The sequence below is a fragment of the Sciurus vulgaris genome (genome assembly GCF_902686455.1).
Source record: "Sciurus vulgaris genome assembly, chromosome: 18".
NCBI lineage: Eukaryota > Metazoa > Chordata > Mammalia > Rodentia > Sciuridae > Sciurus > Sciurus vulgaris.
Window position 1 is genome coordinate 28,858,034 of NC_136479.1, and position 24,449 is coordinate 28,882,482.

The window sequence follows — 24,449 nt, forward strand, 5'->3', positions numbered from 1 at the left end:
CGCGCAGCAAACCCTGCCTGCATCCCCCAGGGGCAGCCTTCCCCAGAGCTCCCTGATGGTGCCCTCCAAGCACTGCCCAGTTCCTCCCCGTGGTCCCAGATCTTTGAGGGTGGGCACACATCATTCTAGAAGTCTCTTAGGTCAGAGCTACTTCTGAGAAGGGCAGATGATCACACTGAGATAGGAGTTTGGAGATACAGAAAAAGAAAGATATACTGAGTCTCAAAAGAAAAGTACCCATAAACAGTTGGAATGCAGGAAACACCCATAAGCCACTGGAGTGCATAGCAAGCACCCAGCCCAAGGCCAAGCACACCCAGCCCAAGGCCTTGGCCCTCATCCTTTCCCACAAAAGGGACACAAGGTGGGCAAGGCACAAGGGCAGAGAAAACTGGCGTGAAGTGTCACTCTGCCCCAACGCTCTCTCTCTCTAGTTCAGCCCCTGGCTTCTGTCCCTCTACAGATATTCACACCCCAGAGAAAGGGGTTGCGGCTTGTCCCTCTGGAGATGGCCAGCAAATCCTCAAATGTGTCTTAGCTTCCCTAATAAATCTGTCTCTAACTAACGTGTCCTCAAGTTCAATTCTGCCACTTCTGTGGAGAACAAGAACCCCATGGTCCTGAGTTGAGGTCCCCCTCTCTGGGAACTCCTTGGACACTGTATTCTTGGTTCCCATTCTAATGTGACTATCTCTGGTGAGGCCACCACTGGCCAGGTGGTAAGGCAAAAGGCAGCCAGCCTGGGTCCTGCAGCCACGGTCGGCTCTGGTCTCTGGAAAGATCAGGTTGGTTTGACCTCTGCCCATGGCAAGCCCTGCCCATGGCCAAAGCATGGCCTCTGTCACCTGCCACACCCAGGAGGACATCTTTGACCCCTTTTCTATGCCCTTTGCTCCCGATGCAGTCCTCTTAATGTACTGAACTGACCTCCCATATCTCCTCGGCCGTGAGGTCACAGCAGAGTCCTGACACATATTCTACATTCAAAACATCCACTGAGCTGCATAAGGTTGAGGGTGTCACCATACCCCGTGTGTGCCTCCACTCTTGATGCAAGACTCCTTTCAGGTCAATCTGTGATTCTCCTCTAATCCTGCCAGCCGCTCCCAGCCACACCCAGGCCCAATTCTGCCTCGCACAGCGGGTCTCTGTCTATCCTCCCAACTCCTGTTGCACTGTCCTCACTGTGGGCCCTTCCTCTGGCCTTCCTGAGAGCCCCTCACAGCAGATTGCAATTACAGGGGCCTCTCAACATTCTCCAGCTGTGAGGCTGTGCAGGAAATAAAAATCACAGTAATAAGAAAATCTTTATCAGTAAGCCATCCACACACTCAAAGGACCCTCCCCATCAAGCAGGGTCAGTCTGTGCCTGTCAATCGGCAGCCCTCAGCGGGAGACAAAGCAACACAAATACAATGCAAATCTGATGCAAAGGGAAATTGCAAATCTCAGAGAAGGAAGATGCTCAGATAGGTGCATCAAAAGCGCTGATTTGAATATCAAAGGACTGAGAAAGGCCTGGGAGCTTGGAGAGTCCCTCCAATGGTTTTTCAAGAAATGGTCCATTCCCCCAGGTCACAGGGAGGCTGTCGGATCTTGTGCTCACACGGTTTGTCAGAGATAACACAACAATAAAATCAGCTTGTTATGTGTCTTTCTTCTCTCTTCTACGAATTAGTGCACAGTTGCAAAAATTACCTCAATTGTGTTAAATGTAAATTAAAGCAAAAGCATTTTCAGTTTGGGATGCTGCTTTAGTTCCAGAGCCACCTTCCCCATGGTTTAGTGTGAAGCTGGCCCCCACTTGAAGTGGATGGACTGGAAGGCTTTGGGGTTGCATGGAGCCTCCTGACCCTTTACCTCTGCACTTGACCTAGGAGCTCCCTGGGGCTGACCAGCTCCCCAGCCCAGCAGAGCTGCTGCACCACACAGGACTCTAAATTGGGGCTTCTCCCCCAAGCCTCTGAAGCCTTCTCTCCTCTCCTGGTTTTCCTTGGGGCTCCAATAAACTCCCAGATTTAGTGCACAGGAAACAGTTCGGGAGAGCCAGCAGGAGCCACACAGTCATTCCTCAAGGGCAGGTCAAGGGCCTCATGGAGGACAGAGGGCCCTCTTATCAGGACCTGAACCTAGCAGATTTCACCCTACTGGGAGAACGAGTTTTGCAGCAAAACACAGTCTCTCTGTGTTGCTGAGGAACTGAGAATCGCTCCCCTCCACCCTGGGATGGTCTCTAAGGTCCTGAGAGGCCTTGTTTGGGAGAAACTAAACTTCTAGGTTCTAAAAAGTAAGAACTGAAGATGTGAGGTCACAGGGTGAGTGGCTGGAAGCTGGTCTATTTGAAAATCTTTGCACTGGTGCGTTAAATGGGAAAGACGGTGCTCTGGGCTTGGCTTAGGGATTTATTATGAAGCGCTGCTGGGTGAACTAAGTGCTCCGCCTGGGCCAGATGTGCGCCTCACCGTTACACAACATCCATCGCTTCCCTCCCACGGGATGCCAGGCCATTGCTGCTCCACACATCTGATGGAGCTGTCTCCTGGGCTCACTGTGGTCTGGCAGGATCATGGCCCCGGAAATTACAATGAATCTTCAGGCCCAGAGCTTCTGAGGTAGGATGGGGGTGAAAGAACCACCTGATGTTCTGAGAGGCTCTGCCTTCCTTACCTGCCCTGCTGTTCTCAAACCAAGGACTTCGAGAAAGAGAAAAACTGGGGAAACCTCTTAAACCCAGCTACCCACTGACATTCATTTTTAATGACCCTATCAATTATTCAACTTCTGGGATGCTAATGGATGGTAGGGGCTTTGGAAGCCAATCAAAGAAAGTTCCATTCCATTTGGAAGCCCTTGAAGCCCTGATTTACAACCATGGGGCATGCAGGAACACTCTGAGCTGTCTGTCACTAATGGGATTCCGCTGCTTGCCACCACTCCCTGGTGACCCCTTCCTTCCTGGCTCAAGACGAAAAGGGGCCTCTCTCTAGGAGCAAGTGTCTGGGCTTCAGAGGCAGCAGTAGAGAAAGGTTGGGCACCAACTTGCTCACCGTCCTGCAGTGTGGTGACCGCCTCCGTCTCTGAACTGAAGTCGCTGTCCCCGATGTCATTGGTAGCCTTCAGGCGCAGCTTGTAGGAGGTGAAGGGCCTCAGCCTGAAGTGGAGAGAGACTGTGACTGTGGGGTACTTGCCACCTTGTCCTGTCCATCCTGGGCAAGCACAGAGGGACGGCAGGTATCTTCCTGGCCCAGGGAGCACAGGGCTCCTGTGCTAGCAGAGATGGGCCTCTAACCACGCCAGCTGCAATGAGCGGGCTTCTAGGGGACTGTGGATCTGTTGGGGAGCAGCCTGGAAACACCCTGGACCAGGATGCCAGGGTAGGAGGATTTCACAGAGCAGAGGTCTGGGAAACTGTCCTGTTCTACAAGGCTCCACCACCTCCACAGCGAGAGTTCACAGCCACTGCCCTCTGAGGACTTGCCAGGCAGGGTTGTCAGGAGGTGCTAATTAGATCAGCCCTAGCAATGACCCGCCAAGTGGGTGCCCGCCTGATGCACCCTTCTGCCCCTAGTGCTCCTGTGTGGGCTCTGCCTGGCCCAGCCTCAGGGGTCAGCCAAGGTCAAACTCTACCCAGCTGGGAGGGCCACTGGCCCCTCTCCCTCCCATTTGCTGAACCTGCCTGGGGCCAGTGCTTGGTAAGCTCACCCCATATGGCCAGCACAGTGGCTTGACAGGCAGGAGTTGTTGTTATGCCCATTTCCAGGCTGAGGAAATAGGCCGATCAGGCCAATTTCCATGCCCACTACCAGAGGACTGGTAAATGGCATGGCCAGGATTGGAATACGGGAGTGTCTTGAAGCAACATTATATGTCACTTTACATAATACTGCATCCATGTCAACTATCCCTGTGAAAAATGTCCCAACCCCCTGATGAAGATGTTAGGGCACGGATGCTCTGCTTAGTGCTGGCATTTCAAATCTATCTGTATGTCTTCTCACCCTCCCTCCCTCCCGTCTTTCCCTCCTTCCATAACAGCAATAGGGGAAGCATTTCTTTAAAGTAGATCCTGGAAAAGATGCTTTTTCTTAGAGTAACTTCCTCCTCCCACCCAACCTTTCTCTAATCTATTCCCCATCTTTAACACCCCTTCCTCCCTTTCTCTTGGTTTCTAAAGAAGTCCCTCTGCAATGCTTTTCTCTCCTCCAACCAGAGGTAGCATGTTTATCTAGAAAGAAGATGCAGATGCGGGCCCAGGAGGTCAGGTGCCCTTTGATGTGATAAGAAGGCAACGGAGACTCAAGGCCAATGTCTTGGAAGAGCGAAGCCTGTGAAATTCCTGCCTTTTACACCTCTTCCTCTCATAAAAGCTTTCCACCCTGAATCCTCTGAAGAAGGAGCTCTCTTGCTCAAAGCCGGCTTTGAATGGAACCTGCTTTTTCCTCACCAACCTGCCTCCTCCTGGGTTTCAGTGATGACAAGCCCCAAAGCCTTTCCTCCTTGGCTTTCCTCCCGCCCCAGCCTCTGAGCCATTGCAGCTATTGGTTGTCACACACCAAGCCCATGCCACGCCTAAGCGGAGTCTTCAAGCTACACAGCCGATGTCCCCTCTTCATGTCACTGAGCCAGTCAGTGACAAATGCCCCGGCTGCTCAGTGTCAGGCTGACCAGCTCTTCCTGGAAGCCCTTTGCTTCCACAAGGGCAGGTGGGGAAGCCACATCTCTCTTCCCTCCGGCAGCAGCTCTGCCTCAGGCCACGCCTGCACCATCCCCTGTTTTCCAGGCCAGGAGACTTGAGGGTGATCGAATCCCATCCTCAAGCACGCACCGACTCCAGGTTCCCCTCACTGCCTGTCTAAGCCAGTCCTCCCCTGTCCCCACCATCCAAAGCTGACCTGTAGCCTGGGGGATTTGAAACGGCTTATGCCTTCAGCGTGGGAAATACTGTTTAGAGAAGGGATCCTGTTTTGTGGAAACGGACCACCATTTCTGAGAACTGCCAACAGAGACTTTCCTGCTCTCTGCTTTCACACACGCCCTTCTCCATCAGCTCCAGGGAGGCTCCACCTCCAAGCCCCTAGGACCAACCCTGCCTTCTGCTTCCCGGGCCCCAACGTCCTGGCTTTGCCACTCTGCACTCACTCCTGCAGCTGGGAAGAGCGGCGATGGAGGCCTCCAGACTTCAGTCAGCCTTAATGGAGACACTTTCAAAGCCCACAGCTACAATGGTCTCTGCTGCAGGCTTGGGGGAAAACCTCGGTTTAGTTCAAACAAACAAGGACTTCCACCTTCTCCTGGCCTCCTAGTTGTGACTGTGTCAGTGATGACCACGGGCTTTGCCCTGTGAATGCCCAGCCTCGCCCATCTCAGCTGCCCACATATACATGGCCAGCAGCTTCTCCTCCTGGAGAAGCCCTGAAACCGAGCCCTGGAACCCCTGAGACTAAGGACCCCTGTGAGAGCAGAGCCCTGCCACCTGCAGTAGCGCCCCACTGATGTCGGCTTAGGCGTTCAGCGTTGGAAATACTTTGTTTGGAGAAAGGATCCTGCTTTGTGGAGGTGGTCCAGATGGCCTTTTGGAACTTGGACTCTGAAGTCGGACTGCCCAACTTAGTCCCCAGTCAACCTGGATAGGCCACTTTGCCCCATTTCTTTATCGGGGTGCCTAACAGCACCCATATCACAAGGGTAACCGGACAATTAAATTCGGTGAAGCCCTTAGAAAAGTCTGGCACATTGGAAGGACTTGTTTAGTATTCACTGTTATGTTACTGTCACCTTTAGGATCAGCATAAATAGCTAAAGTGCCTGTCCTGCCAGCTGTCCTCTGTTGGGAGAAATCCTAGTTCTTGGCTCGCAGCAGTTTATGTCTCGAGTGTGTAAACTTTCAGAGAGGAGCATTCCGCTCTGACCACCTAGGAATGTAAACAATTGCCCCAAGTTGACCTAGTGTTACCAAGGGAACCTGGATAGGGCCTGGGGGTCTGATCCCCTGTGGCACATTGTGATGGCAGAGTCTATAAAATGTATGGGTATCCTGCAATAAATGAGTTTGCAGGCTGCTCACCACAAGCCTGCTTCTACCTAACTCCCGGAGTCTGGGGTCTTGACGCCACAGCTCTTACCTGCACCTGAGCTAGCCTGGCACCCATACAGTCCTCAGACCTTGTTTGTTTCCCTCGTCTTCTTTATCCCATTCTCTTTCCTTGACGACATTACGAGAGTCAACATCCAGGAGGACAAGACCATGTCACCTCACTTACTGCAGTAGCTCTGGCTACTGGTGCCTGGCACACCAGGTGCCCAGTAGCTCTTTACTAAAGGAGCGAATAAAAAAGGCTGACAGTGCCAGGAGCAGAGGACACAGAGGACACGTGCAGAAACTAGCAGGTGTCTGGTGCGTGGACGGAGCTCCAGAAAAGGCTTGGCCTTACATTTAGCAGTGCGTAGTGCAGGACTTCACTGTTCACTAAGGGTTTGGGGACTTGGGGCCACACTGCCCGCTCCTTGAACACTCTTTCCCACCATCCCACCTGGGTCTGCAACCTCTACGGGCACAGACGCCATGCAGTGAGGAACCATGTCTGGCTCTGAGATTCACGGGGCTGGGGGCAAGGAGAGGACAGTCCAGCAGTAGACCCAGGTTCTGCCAGGCTCACTTCATTCACCAAGCGATGACCAGCTTCCTGGGAGCCGCAGGGCTCACAGGCATGTCTGACCTGCTTGGTAGGAAGCCACACCAATGCCCTGAAGACAGGCGAAGAGCAAGTCAGATCTGCACCAGGGAGCGGCACCTCACCGCCCAGATGACGGTGACGGTCGCCAGGTTCCCTGGCTCGGGACTGACTCAGCAGCATCCTGTGCCCACTGACCCCAGCCTCCTCCACCCCTCTGCAGAGCTGCTCCTCTGGGCTGCTGGACCACTTTCTGGCCTGGCACTCCAGCCCACCCCGGCCCTGCCAGGCTCCCTGTTGTGGGGACCAGGACTTCAGTGACTACTTGATACAGAAGCAAGGGAACACCTGACCCTGGAAGTCTCCCCTCTGGCCCCTCTGATTCCTCCCCATTCTGCTCTCTCTCCCAGGTCAACTCAAGCCTCTGCTTTGGAGTTGGCAAGCAGGATTCCAATTCTGGCTCTGCCACCACATACCAGGGCAAGTCATTTAGCGCTCTCACTTTTCCCATCTATAAAAATGGAGATGATGTCACTCCTTAGGGCCATTGTGAAAATTAATTACGTAACCAATCCCACTCATGGAGTCCAGTGGATCTTGGCACATGGTAAGGTAAGCAGTTAACAAAGGTGGCTTTCTCTCTCTGTTCTTCCTGAAGGCTTTCTCCCCTGGCTTTCTTCCAGGAAGCCCTTTGATGCAGGAGGCTGCTCCCCTGGCCATTTGCATATTCCACATGCCTCCCCTTCCAAATCCCCACTATCCAACCTCAGAGAACTAATAGGTCCATTTTAGAGATGACACCTGTGACCTAAACTCTTGCTTCTAACCACCCCCAAGCCCAGAAAATGAACAGAGTAGACAATGCAGGTCCCTGGCTATCCAGACTTGCCTCAGAACCCCTGTTCCCCAAACCCCAAAACAATTACACTGAGGAAGTAAGTGTGTGCTGGTGCTGGCTCCAGCTGTTGATCACACATAAGAATGTCACCTCTGCAGCGAGTGCTGTGTGTGGGCTGGGGCAGGGCTTGTAGTTCTTCCCTCAGAGCTATTTTTGGGGTCTTATCAACAAAAGGAGCTTCTGTGTAACTTTAATTATTTTGGTTATAATATAAACTGTATGAGTTCTTGGCATTAAAAAACTATCCACTTTTATTGATTTATCTTAAAGGCATCAAAACTAGTAAGAATTCATTGTTTGCATCACAGAGAATAAAAAACATCCAACCCATGCCTAAAATCCTTGGCCAAATTCATCTGATTTTTAAATGTCAGTATTTTTCAAAATTATGTAAAAGAAGAAATAAAGACCTTGATGGATTTAGGGTCAGCAGGCCGGCTCTGAGTCCCTGCTGTTCGTGTGGTAAGTCCCTTCTGGCCCTTGTTTTCTGTTTGGATTCATGGCACCTGTTGTGTCAGAGTCCACTGGCCAGCAATGTACAGCCCACCAGGCTCCCATGGTCACGGTCCATCCTGAAGCTCACATGGCCCCTTCTCTCTGCTGCACATCTGTGCAGGCTCACAGTCTCACAATCTCAGCTCACAATGGCTACACAGGTCTCAGGTGGACCTTCTCCCTGGTGCTCTGGACCCACAGTCACTAGAACCAAGCACAGTCACTAGATCTAGACAGTTAAGCACTCAGTAATTTTTTTTTAAGCAGGTTTCACAAGACGGGAAAAGGTCAAATGTAGCTGTCAGGATTATTAAGCAGGAAGGGAGATCATGCCACAGCAGTGCACAAAATATTGCTTCCTTGGGATTCTGCCTGTGATGTGTTTTCTACTGACAGTAGAGGAGGTATTTGTTCTAGTTCAGGCCTGTTAGGAAAGTGATGACAGTGTCCTCTGCGCCAGATGACACTGCCTGTCCTGAAACATGGGACATCTGCTTTCTAAGACCAACCTCAGCACATAGTCGTCTGGGTGATCTCAGAAGGTTCCAGAAATAGTGCTGGACCTTTTTTGCTTTGTTTCAGATGGTTTCACAGAGGGGTGAAGTTATTCATATCCATGGCAGGCTGCTAATTAAGCTCAGCACCCAGGGCAATTGAGTGTGGCTTATTAAGAAAGGCCGGGCATGCCTGGCCACGCTCACCTGAACCCCAGAGCCACAGCAGGAGAATTCCGGGGCTCCAGAAGGTGACATCTGTGGCCAGGAGGGCTCTCCTCTGGAGGGCTGGGAGCTATGCCTCCCAAGCTCCTCTGCTGCTCCCCGGGTGACTGGGTGCTGGCAGAAGCCTGGGAGGAGTCTGGCCATTCCGGCTTGCCTATTTATTACCATCAGTTTGCTGGTGGTCAACAATGAGGCCAGCCTGGGACTCAGCGGAAAAAAACACAGGATCGACCTCCAGCCCTACCTTTCACAGGTGACGAGATGGAGCCTGGCAAATATCCAGTGATGGACTTTTCCCAGGCCACACGGCTACATGGGGAGACAGGTGGCTGAAAGTTGGTGCTGAGCTGCTTTACTCTCTGTCATGGGCCCTCATAAATCAGGTTCCCCAGGGGACAAGGTGTCCACAAAGACGAGCTATAGGCCCATGGAGGGTCGGAGCCGAGGGTTTAGCAGAGCGAGGCACAGCATACCCATCACCTAAGACATCCCTCACCTGTGAAGTGGGATTTTAAACATTCTGGCCTGCATCTCCACAGGGCTGCCAGGAGCCGTGCATGACCTATGGGAACGGTTCTGCAGATTACGGGGCTGTGCTCTTATTCACCCCCTCACTCAAGGTCTTGCTCTCCTCATTTTCAGTTGCCCATGGCTATCTAAGGTCAGAAAATATTAAGTGGAAAATTCCAGAAATAAACAATTCATAAGTTTAAAGTAACTTTTATCATAGTCTATTGATACAATCATTCTATTTTACTATGAGTTATTGTCATTGCTACCTGGTTTACAAATTTTTATCCTAAGTGTGTATGTACAGGAAAAGGCAGAGTAGATGGTGCAGAACTACTGCGGCCTCAGGCATCTGCAGAACGGCTGGTATCGTGTGCGTGTGGGCGAGGGGACCACTGCATAATGACCAGGTGAAGGTAGTAATGACACAGATGAAGTCCTGGCTGAAAACTCTACCCATCTGGAAGCCTCTGGACGGATCCACAGTGGGAACACCTCAGAGGTGACTGCCGAGACGCACCTGCTCCTTCTCACTATCCTCGCCAACTACCGCGTAACTACAGTTGTGGGGTGTGAGCAGCTCTCTAAATTCCAGCTCTACAACACGTGTGTCTGAATGTCACAAGTAGGAGGCTGAGGGGTGGCCTGGTCCTGCCAGGAGGTCCCTGTGCTCAGGGCTGCTCAGCTTGGGTTCTGGGCACAGTGGAGAGCTATTGTTGGTGTGATAGGGCCAGTGACCAGGTGCGGCTGTGCTGAGGTGTGGCCTCCCTCAGCCTGTGACCCACTGTGAGCACCAGCTCCAGGGCGGACCCAAGCCTGGGAGTCACTGCAGAAGTCTGGGCCCTACCGCTGGGGGAGGGGCTGCTCACAGCCTCTGATCAGCTTTCAGGGTCAGTGCCTCCTGGGGGCAGAGTGTGGGGGACAAGAGTGACATCACCCCACCGCTGGCACACTGCTCCAGCACCTGGCCCTGGGTGTCATGTGGTCCTTATTTCAGGCTACTCCATGACTTAAAAGGCAGGTGGTGAGGAGATGTCTGAGGTCACTCAGTCAACTGTGCAAGGTCACCCAAGGGCAGGAGGCGGAAGCCAGGCCTGAGCCCCCACGTTTTACATTAAGATCCCTCTTCCTGCGATGTGCTGTGACCACCCCTTTCTCTTTCCTTTAGATCCCACCATTGCCACTCCTGAGACAGTGATGGAGCCACACTCCCACCTGCTTGATTCCAAAGCCTGTCCTGGGTCCCTGTGGATGGAGGCACCCGGGGCTTCATCTCTGACCTGCTATGGCTCAGGTGGGGCAGTGCAGGGCTGCACGGGCACCATGGGAGCTAGATGGACACTCGGGGTCAGCAAGCTGCTCTCCTGAGTTTCCAGCTGCAGAATGGGAATCACCACCTGCCCTTGCTGGGTTAGTGGGGGTTCAATGAGCTACACAGAGCCGGCCTGGGAGTTATAGTCTTGCCCTTCCCCTGGGTGCTGGTGAGGACTCCAGACCTGATGTAGGGGGTCTCACACAAGGAGTCCCTTCCCCTGCCCTGGAGTGCTGGCTTAGTAGCAGGTGCTCAGCAGCAAGCAGACTTGTGAGAAAGAGTCTCCTCTGTGTCTAACACAGCTCTCTCCAGGGCCCTGGGTGGTGAGGCTGCTGGAGGCCTGGGACCCTCTCCAAGACCACACAGGTCTGACAGTTCACTTAGCCTCTCAGCCTGTTTCCTCCACAGTAAGGGGTGTGAGAAGGCACCCTGAGCCCCCCGAGCAGACCTGTCAGGGTCTGAACAGGAGTATAGTTCCTCCCTGGTCCCCTGGGGCCACCCTGCTGCTCACCCCTACTCCACGTTCTCCCCTCCCCAGCACTGCCCTCTAAAGGAACTGGGACACACAGCCACACAACTCCCACTCTGTGGGCAGGGAGCCCAAGCTGCCTGGGGAGAGTCCTGGTTCCCTTAGTACCTTTCAACTGCACAGGCTGTGGCCTCGTGGCTGATGGATGAGGAGTAGGTCTGCCACTCTCCCCTGGGCAGCTCCCGAACTTGCACGGTGAAGTACCGGATGGGGGAGGCCCCATCGCTGCCTGGGACCCACTGGAGCCGGAGGCTGCGGGCTGTCACTTCCGCCTGGGGCACCAGGAGCTCTCTGGGGGGTGCTGGCCGCTCTGCAATCAAAGGAGGACAGACCAGAGACATGGGAGAGACTGCTCTCTGCTGTTTCTGCTACCTGCTCAGACTGTGCGTCAGACACTGAAAGGCTCTGGGTGAGGTGAAGAGGTGGTCTTAGAGTTGATTTTGGACATGCCCAGCTTGGATCTGATTGGAAACCCTTGCTGGCTCCCACAGCAGAGCCAGCCAGGCAGACAGGTGAGCAGAGGTGAACACCAAATGGGCCCCACCCTCCCAGCATCAAGAGCAGGCATCTGAATGACAGCTGGCATTGTGGGGGCTGGGACACCTCCTGCCTCTTTTATTCTGAGTTTGGGCTCAGTGACCCCAAAAGTGGGTTTGCTCTTCCTGGCAGTCAACCTGAGTCTAATGCATTAGAGGCATCTCCTCGGTTCTGAGGGGCACAGAGCAGGTGCAGGCAAGGCCACCTTTGGGCTACTATGTCTGCCATGATGAGACAGGAGTGCAGGGTGCACAGGGCCAGCCCTGGTCTCCAGAGGGCATCACTTTCCTGTCACCCCGTCCTCGTGTCCCATTGATTCCAATAGAGAAACTCCATAGAGGGAGGAATAATTGTTTAATTGTTTATCATGAAGATTATTGATTCTGATTAAAATGTGTGGCGTGTAATAAAGCAGCAATTGATTGTGGGTCCTGCAGTGATGGGTCTGTGAGAAAAGCTTCGATCTGGCTTCATCAGCAGTCCTGTCCCTAGGCACACACTTTGGCTGCCTGGCTTCTCCTGGCCTGAGCAATAGCCGGGCTCCCCTACCCCTGCTCTGAGGCCTCCCCTGGACACACCACCAACTGCAAAGTCCTCGTGGGCTCCAACTTCCTGAGCCACCAACTGAGGATCTGAGGGCCTGGCAGAAAATCTAAACTCTCTGGGCTGGAGACGCAGGTGGCTAGGAGGAAGTGGGGTGCAGGGTGGGGAGCAGTGGCCCCACACCCTCAGCAGCAGGCCAGTGTGGACCAGGCCATGTTGGTCCACACACAAGAGGACGTTCATGTGAGTATTTCCACTAGACTCAGGATTTGGGTCATGTCTGCCTTTACAAGCCTCCACGCTGTCCTCTGCTAGAGGAACCGAGTAGTCCCAAGTGGTGTTACCTGGAGGAAGGGATCAAAGGCCACTCGGCACGGGAACCAGGGCCGTAGCTGCCACTCCCACGCCCTGACCACTCTCCCCAGTAACAAGGACCTCAAGGACCAGGCTGCAGCTCCGGTTCCTGGGGACCTTCCCAGCCCGGGTTTGGCGGGTCTCTTCACCTCTCTGAGCCTAAGCCAAGGGACCTGGGAAGAGCACCTGCTGCTGGATGTACGGGAGACGAGGGGCATTTTGGTGAAGCACACGCACACAGGCCGGGCTCACAGGAGGAGCACAGTCAGCATTGAGAAAACGTGGGTGAAAACATGCGCACGAGGAAAAGGTCCAGATGTTTGCTTTGGGAGAGTCACTGATTATTTTCCCAAAACTTCAAACATCACTTTGCTCTGATGACTGTGGGGTGGCAGCAAAGGGGACTGAAGGTGGTCCTTTAAAGGGGCACTGAGTGTGACTAGCCTTCCCCCTCCATCTGCTCTGCTGCACATTCAGAAGAAGTTCAGGCCTCTGGGTGACGTGAAGGCTGCTATCCTTCAGTCAAAAATGCCAAGAGTCACAGCAGCACCCAGCGGCGGAGTGGGTGTGCATTACTGAACTACACGGGAGGTGTCAACACTATCTCTATCACTAGGAAACAGGCCTGCTGCTCAGTGACCCACGGGGACACTCAGAAGGGTCCCCTGGGAGCTGCGGGGCCCTGGGAGAGCTCAGCTACAGGAGGGTGAAGCCAGCCTTCCCAGTACTGGTCACGATGGTGGAGGTCAATGGCACCCAACTTGTGCCAGCTCATGGGGGCCAAATGCCCATTTGTTCCCAGCTCTGCCTCAGTGAAGTCAGACTGGTAGCTCGAAGTGGACCCAGTGCCAGGACTAGCACCCTGGAATTCAAGAGCTGCCCACAGAGACCTGGCCAAGGCAGGTGCTGCCTGGGGACCTCTTGGAAGAATCGAGTTACAAAGATGGAGAAGGGGCAAGTCACCCAAGGGAATGTCAAGTGCCACATGCAGGAGCTGAGGGACCAGGTGGGTCCTGAGTCCTGGGGAGGGAAGATCCTTGGGCAGAGGAGGTGTTTGGGCCAGTGTGAGCTCAGAGAGAGGTGGCAGGAGCAGGCTGTGGGCTTGGGAAGCAGGGACAGCAGTCAGGGCTCAGAAATCAGGCAGCTGAGTAGCATGTGCCGTTTCTGGACCTGGCGTGGCAGCTGTGGCTTGGGCTGCAGGGCGCAAGGCCAGCTCCTGTCTGGGAGGTCAGCTTGGGCCTGGAGGGCTTACCTCTCTTCTCCGTGGTGATGACCGTGGCCTCCAGGGGCTCCCCCCATCCCTGCCTCGTCTTGGCAGACAACCTGAAGATGTAGGCAGACTCCGGGGCCAGCTGGGTGGCTGTGAACTGCCGCACCGTGGCACCGACCTCCACAGTGGTGAATGTGTGGGGACTGCTGCTGGCCAGGCGGTAGGCGATCTGGTACCCTGCAGGAGAGGGGATGGAGGGAGGGGGACGCTCAGTCAGTCCTCCCAGCACCAGCTGGGACCCCGCCCTCTGCCGCCTGTCACTGCTTCTGGACTGGGAATCAAACACAGCCATTTGTTTCTTCCTGATTTCTGGAGGCCGCCATGGTGTGCATTAAAAGGGACAAGGTGCCCACAGTGACGGATGGCGGGGCCTCTGAGTGTAATGCCCCACAAAGCCTGTTTCACCCTCCATCCTTCACCAGAGCAAGATGGGAGAACAGTTGCACCTTTCCTGAGGAAGCTGTACACAGGGAGGATGCCACAGAAACCAGGACCCCATGTTCTTGACAGGATGGCCGCTGCGTGCCCTGCCCATGGCTTTCTTTTGCCTTCTGTCCCCCTCCCATGATGGAGTCCTTCCCCTGCTCTGGCAGGAGAGGGCAGCGCCTGCCCTTGGCAGGTCCTTTCTCATGTGCCAACCCCTGCACAGCAGGATGCCACACGGCCTCGCCTCCACCACACACACACGCTTCCTCTCATCTCCATGCCATCTGCAACCCGTGTGGTCCCCAACTTCCTCCAGTCTGCCCAGCATCCCCACCCTCCTCACCACCTACCCCTTGTGCTGAGCTGGGAGGCTCCACCTTAATCCTCCTTCTGTGATTTTTAATCAGTTGAGGGAGGGCTGGGCCAGCGCTGGCCAGCTCTGCCTGTTCCTTGATTATTAAGGGTCACAGTTGATCGGACATCATTAACCATCAAATCTCTCCAACAGGGCAACCCAGACCCAGCCTGGTTGCTTGTGCTGGGCACAGCCTCCTTTGGGCACTCAGTGTGTGGGCCAGCTGCTGAGCCCCGACACTGATTAAAAACAGAAAGGGGTGCTGGGTGTCCAGAAACTAATGACAGCCCATTGTTCAAGTTACACAAGGGGGACAGAGAGGAGCCACAAACAGCAGAGCTGAGCGGGTACTCAGCTGCTTTGCCTCACGTAGGCTGTCTGTGGGCGGGCAGCACCGCAGGGTGAGGCGGGCCTGCCTCCTCCAGGTGGGTTCATGGCAACAGTGTGTGTCCCCCAGCCTCTGTGCTGGGTGCAGCACCCACTCTGCCATTCTGGGGTGACTAGCTAACTGGCATCTTCCCAGGTCCTACACATCGCTATTTCTCTGACTGTGTAATGTGTCTGTCCCAGCTGGCTATATGGAGGGAAGGAGAATGTGGAGACCAGACCCTGACTCAGCCCCGCCTCTGCCAGTCACATCAGTGACACTGTCATGACCACATAGACGGGGCAGCAAACTCTGCCTCATCCATAAGGATGCCACCTGGAGCTCATATATTTGAAGGACCCTGACTCTGAGTTGCTGCTTGGGCTACTCTGCCTCATGGACAAGGGCTCTTCTCCCAGACATGGGGACCGGGTGTCCTGGGGATTTCCTGGAGGTGCCCAGGACTCTGACAAGGGTGTTCTGCTAGAAGCCTCCTGCTTCCCATCCCATGTGACGACCAAGGACTGGCAGCACAGGGATGGTTGGCAGGTCCTCCTCCCAGGCCACTCCTTCCTCCTTATTCATGCCTAGTCACGGGGTGGGGACTCTGCAGCTTGGATAGCCAGTCTCAGGCCTTCAGAGACTCCTGGGCACCCAGCATCCTGAAAAGGAGGAAGCCAGCTACTATGGTGAGCACCCCACATGCAGGGCCCCGGGGGCTCCCACAGCCCCTCCTCCACCCCAGCCTCACAACAGCCTTAGCAGGGGGCTCGGGAGGACGCAATGGTGCATAGAGAGGTTATGGGGTTTGCTCGAGGTCACTGATAACTGGAGCCCGGAACTGTCTCACTCTTCCTTAGAAAGAACAACCCAAGCCCATCTCTCAGCAAGAGGACCGGCCCTCAAGGACCTGCTGATCTAGACCACGCTCCCTGTAGCACTGGATGAGGGGGTTTTCCAGCAGCAACAGAGCTCCCGGGAAGTGCAGGTGCTCTGGAGCACACCCCAGGTTCTGCACGTCACTGCTCCGTCACTCCAACACGAACCAGTGTCACCCTCTAACCCTCGGTCTGTTGGGCTGTATGGGGGGACAAAAGGAAGCACTCACAGGGCTGCTGGGGTTACATGACCTACATCAGACACAGCCTCTTTTATGGTCACTCTTGGCCTTGATGGAGTCACAAGTCAGTAGCTGTCCCTTTGCTCAAGGTGTTCTGGTGGCGCCTGGTGATGCTCGCAGGGTTGCTTTTCCATGAGGCCCCTGGTCCTGCCAGGCACCAGTGCTGCCACGGTTCTACAGAAGCCATAGGCCTCGGAGCTCCAGGTCAGAACGGTGACCACCCATCAGAGGCAGCATGGGGACACCAAGCAGGCATGCAAGACATGCTCAACTCCTGGCCTGACCCCTGGGGAGCTGGGACAAGTGCTTAACTCCCCTCACCTGGGCTATAATGTAGCAGCGAAGCGCTGACTCTGCTGGGCCTCGAGACTGGGCTGTATCTGGTCCATGCTCAGCCCTGAGGCTGATGCACAGCAGGTGTCCGTACGTGGGACCTCCCCTGGAAGAATATATTTTCCAACAGCTTTCTGCTTCCAACTACCTAACTCCAAGGTCATCTGACAGGAAACAGCATCTCTGGTTATGGAATCAATACACATCTTTGAAAATTCTAGGCTTAAATTGCCTTTTTAAAAAGGCATTAAAATGTTATAATATAATGTTTGATTATTACTTTTTGAATTGCTTTCTATTCACATGGCTCAAAGATTGTGTAAAACACAAAGAAAATAGTGTAAAGTTTTTCTCCTGTACCTGCCCCCGACACCTCCCTGAGCCTTTCTTCATGCGAGCACGGCTGGTTTCTTGGGTGTCTTTCTGGTGATAATCTAAGAATATGGAGGCAGAGCACTTAGGACGACAGCCTCATTCTTTCCTGCACACAAGAACATATCTGTCATCCGGTCCTGCGCGTTGCTTCTCTCATTAGCATCTCTACGGTTGTCATTTGCTTGGATGGATGTGGGTTTTCCTTTCTTATCCTTTGGGTAGTTTATCATTTATTTTGGGTTCTTCCAGTTCTTACCCTCGAATTTACAGGTTATGCCATTTACTCGGTCGCTGGCTTCTTCAGACAGCATCTGATAACTCCTCCCATGAATGATGATGAAATTAGCCTTGTCCCCTTCTTTCGACCTGTCTTTTCTGTCACACAGTTTTGGTTCAGTATAATACTGCTTTCCTTTTTCCTGGTATTTGCCTTTATACATTTAAATGCATTCATATCTCTATTATCTGGTAAAGCTCTGAATTTTATCTTTTGAGGCTCACCTACTGCTCTGAGAGATATAGACCAGTGTTCGCGCATTACTCTGACCTCCTCAATATGTCCATGCCTGGCTTTCGGAGTCACATGATTATTCTCATGGTGCAAAGATCTGAAGCATTTGCACTTTGTTGTGCAACCATGGATTATGGGTGCACAGCGGTGATGGCCCTCAGCAGAGGTTAAAGTGGCACATGGGACAGATCAAGCTGCAAGAAATGGCCAGCCTCTGTGCTAGGGAAGTGAGGTCTGCACAGGATCTCAGGCACTACAGGGGCTGAGGCAGGCCTCATTGTGGACCAGGTGGCAGTCAGGGAACTGAGTAATACAAGGAACTTCTACATGACTATTCGAGCACATTCAGGCTGTGACTGGCACAAAAAGCAACTGACCCAGGCCCAATGCCATTGTCGTATGCATGTCTACATTAAGGAAACCAAATAAAGGTATTTTGCAATAAATAAACAGAACTTTACAACCAAGCACCAAGTCCACACTGGCAGACATAAACACGAGCAATAAGACCATGATCAAACATGGTGTCTTAGAATCATCAAGAATGTTGTGCAGGCTGGTCATGGTGGCACATGTCTGTAGGACCGTAAGTTCAAGGCCAGCCTTGCAACGTAGAAGAGAGAGCTTGTCTCAGGAGAGAAAACCAAAAAAGGCTATGGATGTAGCTCAGGGGTAAAGTGCCCCTAGGTTCTATCCCCAGTACCACCACCAAAAAAATCAAACCAAAACAACAACAACAACAAAAAACACTGACCAGTATGAATTCTATACTTGAAAGTTGCTTCTGGGGATAAAGAGCTAAATCATTCCTAGAGAAGCACAAATTAAGTCTGAAATAAGAAGAGATGAGTGCTGTGCGTCTGTGGTCTACACCCTGTGCCCTTGCACACTGAAGGCTGGGGCAGGATCACCTGGCTGGTTTTGCCCAGGTGTGACTGAGCAAATTTCTCCCTCAGTGTGAGAAAGCCTGCGTCTACCTAAAACAGCAAGAGAAGCAAACTGACCTGGTGCTGCTGGCTCTTCAGGCTCCTGACCACATCTGGCCCTGACACGCCTCTGACTGTGAATCATCCTGTGGCTTCCCGGGTTCACTCCCACTTGCCAGTGTACCCCTGGCACCACCAGCCAGCGTTAGCTCCCTTTCTGTTACTTTGCATTTTGCAGAGTTGTGTGTGATTAAGTCTCCTCTCTAAAACCCAAATTGCCTTTCAATAAGAAGTTTGAATTAATGAGGTATTATTTATTTTTAGGACTGGGACATGATTACAGATGTGCTTTTGTCATAGTTTAATCCTCATTATTTTATCACGTTTTATCTCTACTCAGATTATTCTGTTGCTAGAGGTACTAATCCTACAATGAACTGAAGACTGTGTTCAAAGGCACATTTCGTGAATCACAGAATTGGGGGATTAAGTGGAAACTAGTCTCTCCTTGCCAAGCCAGACCCTCCTTCCCATTGAAAGTTTCACCCTAGCTCTCCATTCTTCCCAGGGTGACCTGTGACTTCAGATAATGGGGACAGGAGAGAAGGCTTTAGAGCTGTACACAGGGGAAAGTATTTACAGACCAGTTCCCAGTGGTCACTGGCTCAGGTCTGTGGGGGTCTAAATGTCTGACTCAATCCTCAGAGCCCAGAGGCTCCATCAGTTAGAGGCAGAGCTGCAGGTTGTAGACACCAGGCACCAGGCATCTGGGGTTGGGGGACATGAATCTACAATAAGGTTACCTTACACTCAGAGACAACTGCTACTTGCTTGGATTTTTTTTTTTTTATAATCATTCTGTGAATTTAAAAAAAAACTGATGTTTTATTCTAAATATGGCTTTTTCATTCTGAGATTTATGTAAAACATATCAAAGGCATGCTTTTCCCTTCAGAAATATAAGTTTAAATGCCTGTTTTATATAGTCAACCCTCTGTATCTGTGGATCTGCATTCTTGGATTCAACCAGCTGAGGATCAAAATTTATTCAGGGAATAATCCCATCTGTACTAATCACATACAGACTTTCATTTCTTGTCATTATCTCCTAAATAATACAATCTGACCACTATTTACAAAGCATTCATACTGTATTAGGTATTATAAGTCATCTTGAGATGATTTAAGTACACAGAAAGACTATGCCATTTGACGGCAGGGACTTGAGAATTGGTGGAGTTTGGTATCTGTGGGGTCCCAGAACCAATCCCCCAGGGTTACAGAGGGCTGTCTGTATTGCCTTGAATGATTCTTCATCGCATGTTGCCAACAGCACTGGTAGGAAGCGGGTCTTTGCCACCTTTGCCTCTGACTTCTAGTTGCTGCCACTGGGGCACGGAGCGGATGACACCCACCTGGCACTGTCATGATAAAGACTCAGAAGGTAACGTGTGTGAACTGCAAACACAATGCCATTTGTTCCTAATTGCAGCAAATCTGGGTTATTATTTTCCATCTCTGATCCGGGTCCCACACTGAGCCACTGGGAGAAATTCCTCAGCCTCTGGTTATATTCGCACTTTCCGATTATTTCCTCTTAAGTAAAGATGTTATCATTTTTAGTTCCCACATCGTGGTCTGTTAAACATAAAGATTAATACCTATATCTTACTCTGACACGTTTAAAAGACTCACTCACTGGACAATAGAAGAGTTTTTCCTGGGCATATGTGGCAAAAAAGGCAGCTGCATAATGGCCCTTGCATTTTTAGAGAAAATGATAGATGGTATTAGAGATAAGAGCATTTACGTGGAAGAGGCTGGTTATGTAATTACGGCCAGAGCCAGATCAGAAACATTAGCACGCTGAATTTCAGCAAGGCGAGGTCAGGAGGCCGCAGCGTGTGTTAGGAAAGAATGAATCCACTGAATCAATAGGAGGGCCCGGCGTGGCCTGAGAGAAGCCTGTTGTTAAGGCTATGGGTGGATTATGATAATACAGGTATTCAAAGGAGCAAGGCCAAGCACGAGGAGCATCGATCCAAAATGAAGATTAAAAACAGAGTGAGAGGCCTGCCAGCATTTCTGAATATACCCAAGACAGGGAGGGAGCACTGTGCACCTAGGAAAAGAGGACAGGCGGTGAGCATGAGATGTTCCAGAACCACCCACCATGCGAGATGCGAAGAGGAGACTCCAGGCAGGTAAGGTCACAGACGGCAAACCCTGAGGGTCTCAGTTCCTTGAAGCCTGATGCCAGGGAGCCAGACTGTCATTTGGGGCTCCGTCCAGACATCTGGGGTGCTGCAAACCTTTTATGAGTGTTGCTGTCACCCAGCAAAGAAAAGGCATCAGTCTGACTCGCCCCAGAGCAAGGTCATCAGCAGAGCATGGTGCTGCTGACCTCAGTGGCATGGGGAGGCAGTGACACCCCCACCGATATCCACAAAGAGGGCAGAGAACCTACAAGTAGCCGAGTGGCTGTAGGCAGCTGGTGGGCCTAGCAGACAGAGGCCAGTTGACTGTTGGTTTCAGTTTGCCCACTTGAAGCCGGGAGCACACAAATGCTACAGGGGTCCAAAGGAGGAGTTTGCAAATGTGCGTTATATTCACATGGGCTCCTAATTCTCAGCAGAGTTCTTGTGCACCCTTGGTAATAAGCTCAAGGTTAATGTTAGGCAGAAGGCCTTCTGACCCGGCAGGGAGGCAGAGTCTGGAAGATTGGGTCAGGTGGGCTCATGGGTCTGAAGAGCATGTGCATCACGTCTAGTGTAAGAGCATTTAAGGGCCCCTGTCTGGCAGGTGAGGAGGGATGGGCATACTTGGAAAGCTCTGCACATCCCCCCAAGGAAGGTCCTAAACGCTAAAAACTCTCCATAGTAAAATATTTACGCAAATAAGCAAGTGTTTTTCCCTCCAGGTGCTTGCTGGTGTTTCCTGCTGTTAATCTCTTTTGGAAATGCAAGAACATGTTTTGATATAGATTACAAAAGTGGGAGCTGCAGAGGTGTTTATACACTCAGAGCGTGCACTGCAGAGCGGGAGCATTGATTCGTCTTCTGGACATAAAGTGAGTCATGCAAAGAGACAATTTCCTTCCTCCCCCATGAACCCCAACCTGAATCTCTGGAAATTGTTTTGCCAGCTTGCATCTACAATTTGGTGCACTGGCTGTATGAACACACAGGTGAGGGGTTACCCAGACAACATCGGTTACAGCCAGATGCCATTACAGCAAGGGAGGCTCAAATGGGGTGCTTTCTACAGCAAAGGTGGACCCAGCACTACCTGATTTAGCATCTTTTATTCCACATTTGGGGTCCTCTTCTTACCTGGGCTTTGTTACTGTCAGTGACTTCCCAGGGATTCTGAATCAAAACCCAAACTTCCTAGCATACATCAGGGACATTCTATAACCCAATTGCTTTTTTAGGCTTTCTTCTTTCCCTTAGCATGAACCCCCTGCTCCAGCAACCAGATAGAGAACAAATCAATACATCATGTCATTGGTGGAAACAAAGTAAATACCTGCATGGGGCCAAGCCTAGCATGACACAGAGGGCTGTCAGCCAGTCCCCGGCCCAGGGGCCTTTAGCTATGAGTGTTAAAACAGTAAATATGACATGAGTACTAACATGGGTTGAACACTGACTATGTGGCAAGCATCGCTCTGAGCGCTCTACGTGCAACTCATTGATGCAATGATGGAGGCCCGAATGTCATGCCTCTCTGAGGAATAGGGAAACTGAGGCACAGAAATGCCAAGCACCTTGCCTAAGTTCACTCAAACAGTATACTGTAGGCTGAGGTCTGGACCCCTGCATCGCTGCCAGGTCTGAAACCTCATTCCCTTTCCCATCATGCCGGTCTGTAACCCAGCACTTAAAATACAGGGAGGAGCCCAGGCAGGCAGCCCTAGATGTCTGCCACACACCCTGGCAGTACATGGCTACTTCCTTCTTTGCTATTTAAATTTGCAATGAGCAGCCCCATGCACTTGTGCAAGGACTGCTCTCAGGAGTATGGGGAGCAGTGGAGACCTCTGGGACAGGGAGCGGGGCATGTGCCTTCTAGGTGTGGCCACCTGCCCTCAGCGTGTGGTCAGCACACAGTCCTAAGCAGAGAGGTCCTTCTCCTCGAGTCTGTCTGGAGTCACCAGACCGCAGGTTCTGAGTCTGATGAATGTGAACTGTGAATTGCTGCCTAAATTTCATTTGATAGTGCTTTTATAATCAGAAAAACAAATGTTAAAGACACCCTGAAAAGTAAATGGCAAGACATACAAGTGAGCCAAGAACCCCATCTGGACAGCACGACTTGGGCTGTGCCTGGAAGCAAGGTGATCTGGGGAAAGGGAGAGGCACCTACCAGAGAGCCGTGCACATGAGGGAGCAGTGGGGACTCCTAGGTAGAGAGGATGGGATGGTCTGAAGAGGACATGAAAGTCCCCACCAAAAGTCAGGTGGAAATTTCATCCCCATTGTGAGGTATTAAGGGGTGGAACCAGGTGGGACCTTCAAGAGGGGACAAGGGCCTGCTATCGGGAATGGGCAAATCCATTCAGGGAGTCTCAGATTCGTGGGCTTCTCTGGAGAGTAAGTCTGTCACAGAAGCCAGTTTGGTGCACGTTCTCATGTGTCCCTGTCACTCTGCAATGCCCTGTGCAGGTTCGGTCTCTACAGAGTCCCCACTAGTAAGAGGGGTCCTACTAGAGGAGGCCCCTCCACCTTGCACCTCCCAGACTCTAGAATCTGAAGAAACTTTTGTTCTGTGTAAAGCTGCTTTTAATATCGTATTTATTATTTCGTCATCTGTTGGACCAGAGGAAGCTGCAGGTCCTTTCAGTCCCATCTCACTGTCCAAATGGGACCCTCAGCTAGTGTTGAAATCTTGATATTTACTTTTCAGGGTGTCTTCAACATTTGTGTTTCTGATCATAAAAGCACTTTGAACTGGAGCTGATAAACCTTTATAAATGACTCAGTCCACAGTATTCAATTACAGCAACAGATAACAAACCTAGAGGCCATCTGCCATGCGTCTTACAGGAGGAGCAGAGCTCCCCAGGGAAGAGGGTCCTCCAGGCAAGGAACGGGTCAGCACCCTGGCTCAGAGCCCGTTCAGGTCAGAACCTCCCATGTTTGCAAGAAAGACCCTGTGTGGGCCATTTAAAGTTGCAACATCAAATAGACCACAGGTCGCCTGGTAAAAGAGCGCAGCTGAGATCCTAACTCAGAGTCCCCAACCTGCCATACAGCCCTGCACCGGAGCGGATTCCGGCAGCACAGTCCCACTGCAGGGCACGTTTAGAGGTGATCAGAGGATCAGGCATGGCTGGGAGGGTTGCTGGGGATGTGTCTTCCCAGAGAACACAATGCTGCAGGCTCCTGGGACTGTAAGCAACAGATCAGAAGTCCACATTCTTCAGCTCTAAAAATCTCCCCCATCTCAATGCAGCATGCTGGGACCACTGCTGGGTAATCCTGTGCGTCTGCTCTGCACCCATCTCCCTCACCCAGCTCTGGGCTCGTGGTGCAGGTCCCAGATGTGGCCTGCAGCCCTTCTCAGCAGGAGTAATCCTGAAATGTTCGCTTCAACAAGGCTCCTATGGTTGCTCCTCTGTGATGTGGACCTGTGATTCCAAAGGTCCCCTAGTTCAGAAATGCTATCCTCATAGCAACACCTCTATCTGGTAGCTCAAGAACCCCACAAGGAAGGATCACGATGAATACAGGCTGCTGCCTTCTTGTGTGGGTGACGTATTCCAGGCCTGTCCTAATGAAGCAAGTACTCCATAAACATCAGCCTCTCAAGCCCTTTCTCTTGGTCACCTAGAAAACAAACCTGATCATGCCATTTCCCTGCTCCAAGTTGGTGGGTAACTCCCCACTGCACTCAGTACAGGGTATTAAAATCTAAAAATATTGAAGTGAAACACATTCTTCGAACCAAATCTTAGACGCCCAAGGTCAAAATCAGATAAAAGTAGTGACTTTTATCACTCAGGTGTAAGTTCAGATTTCTAATTCCAGTCACCTAGAGCACAAACTAACCTAATGCAGGGTCTCCCCACGTCAGGGTTAGGTGACTGTCATATCTGTATGCTGACCTGGGTCTGGCAGATATTCTGTGCTTCCACTCTTGCCTTTAAATGCCCCTTTTCAGTCTGCCACACTCTCCAGGGAAGAGCAGAGCACT

The 24,449-nt window shown here is 52.0% G+C and overlaps 1 protein-coding gene across 3 annotated transcripts in view; it reads right to left on the reverse strand.

Annotated features, from left to right (window-relative positions):
• SDK1 (sidekick cell adhesion molecule 1) overlaps positions 1-24,449 on the reverse strand; it is an 871,941-nt gene that overhangs the window by 78,358 nt on the left and 769,134 nt on the right. For all 3 annotated transcript variants that reach the window (XR_013760645.1, XR_013760646.1, XM_079120438.1), the window contains exons 29-31: positions 13,821-14,015; positions 11,243-11,444; positions 3,048-3,151 (exon numbers count right to left, since the gene is read on the reverse strand). Coding sequence is in view for 1 of the 3 variants with exons in the window: in XM_079120438.1 (XP_078976564.1) it covers positions 3,048-3,151; positions 11,243-11,444; positions 13,821-14,015 (501 nt within the window). In the remaining 2 variants the exon portion in view is untranslated. The remainder of the gene's footprint in view (positions 1-3,047; positions 3,152-11,242; positions 11,445-13,820; positions 14,016-24,449) is intronic.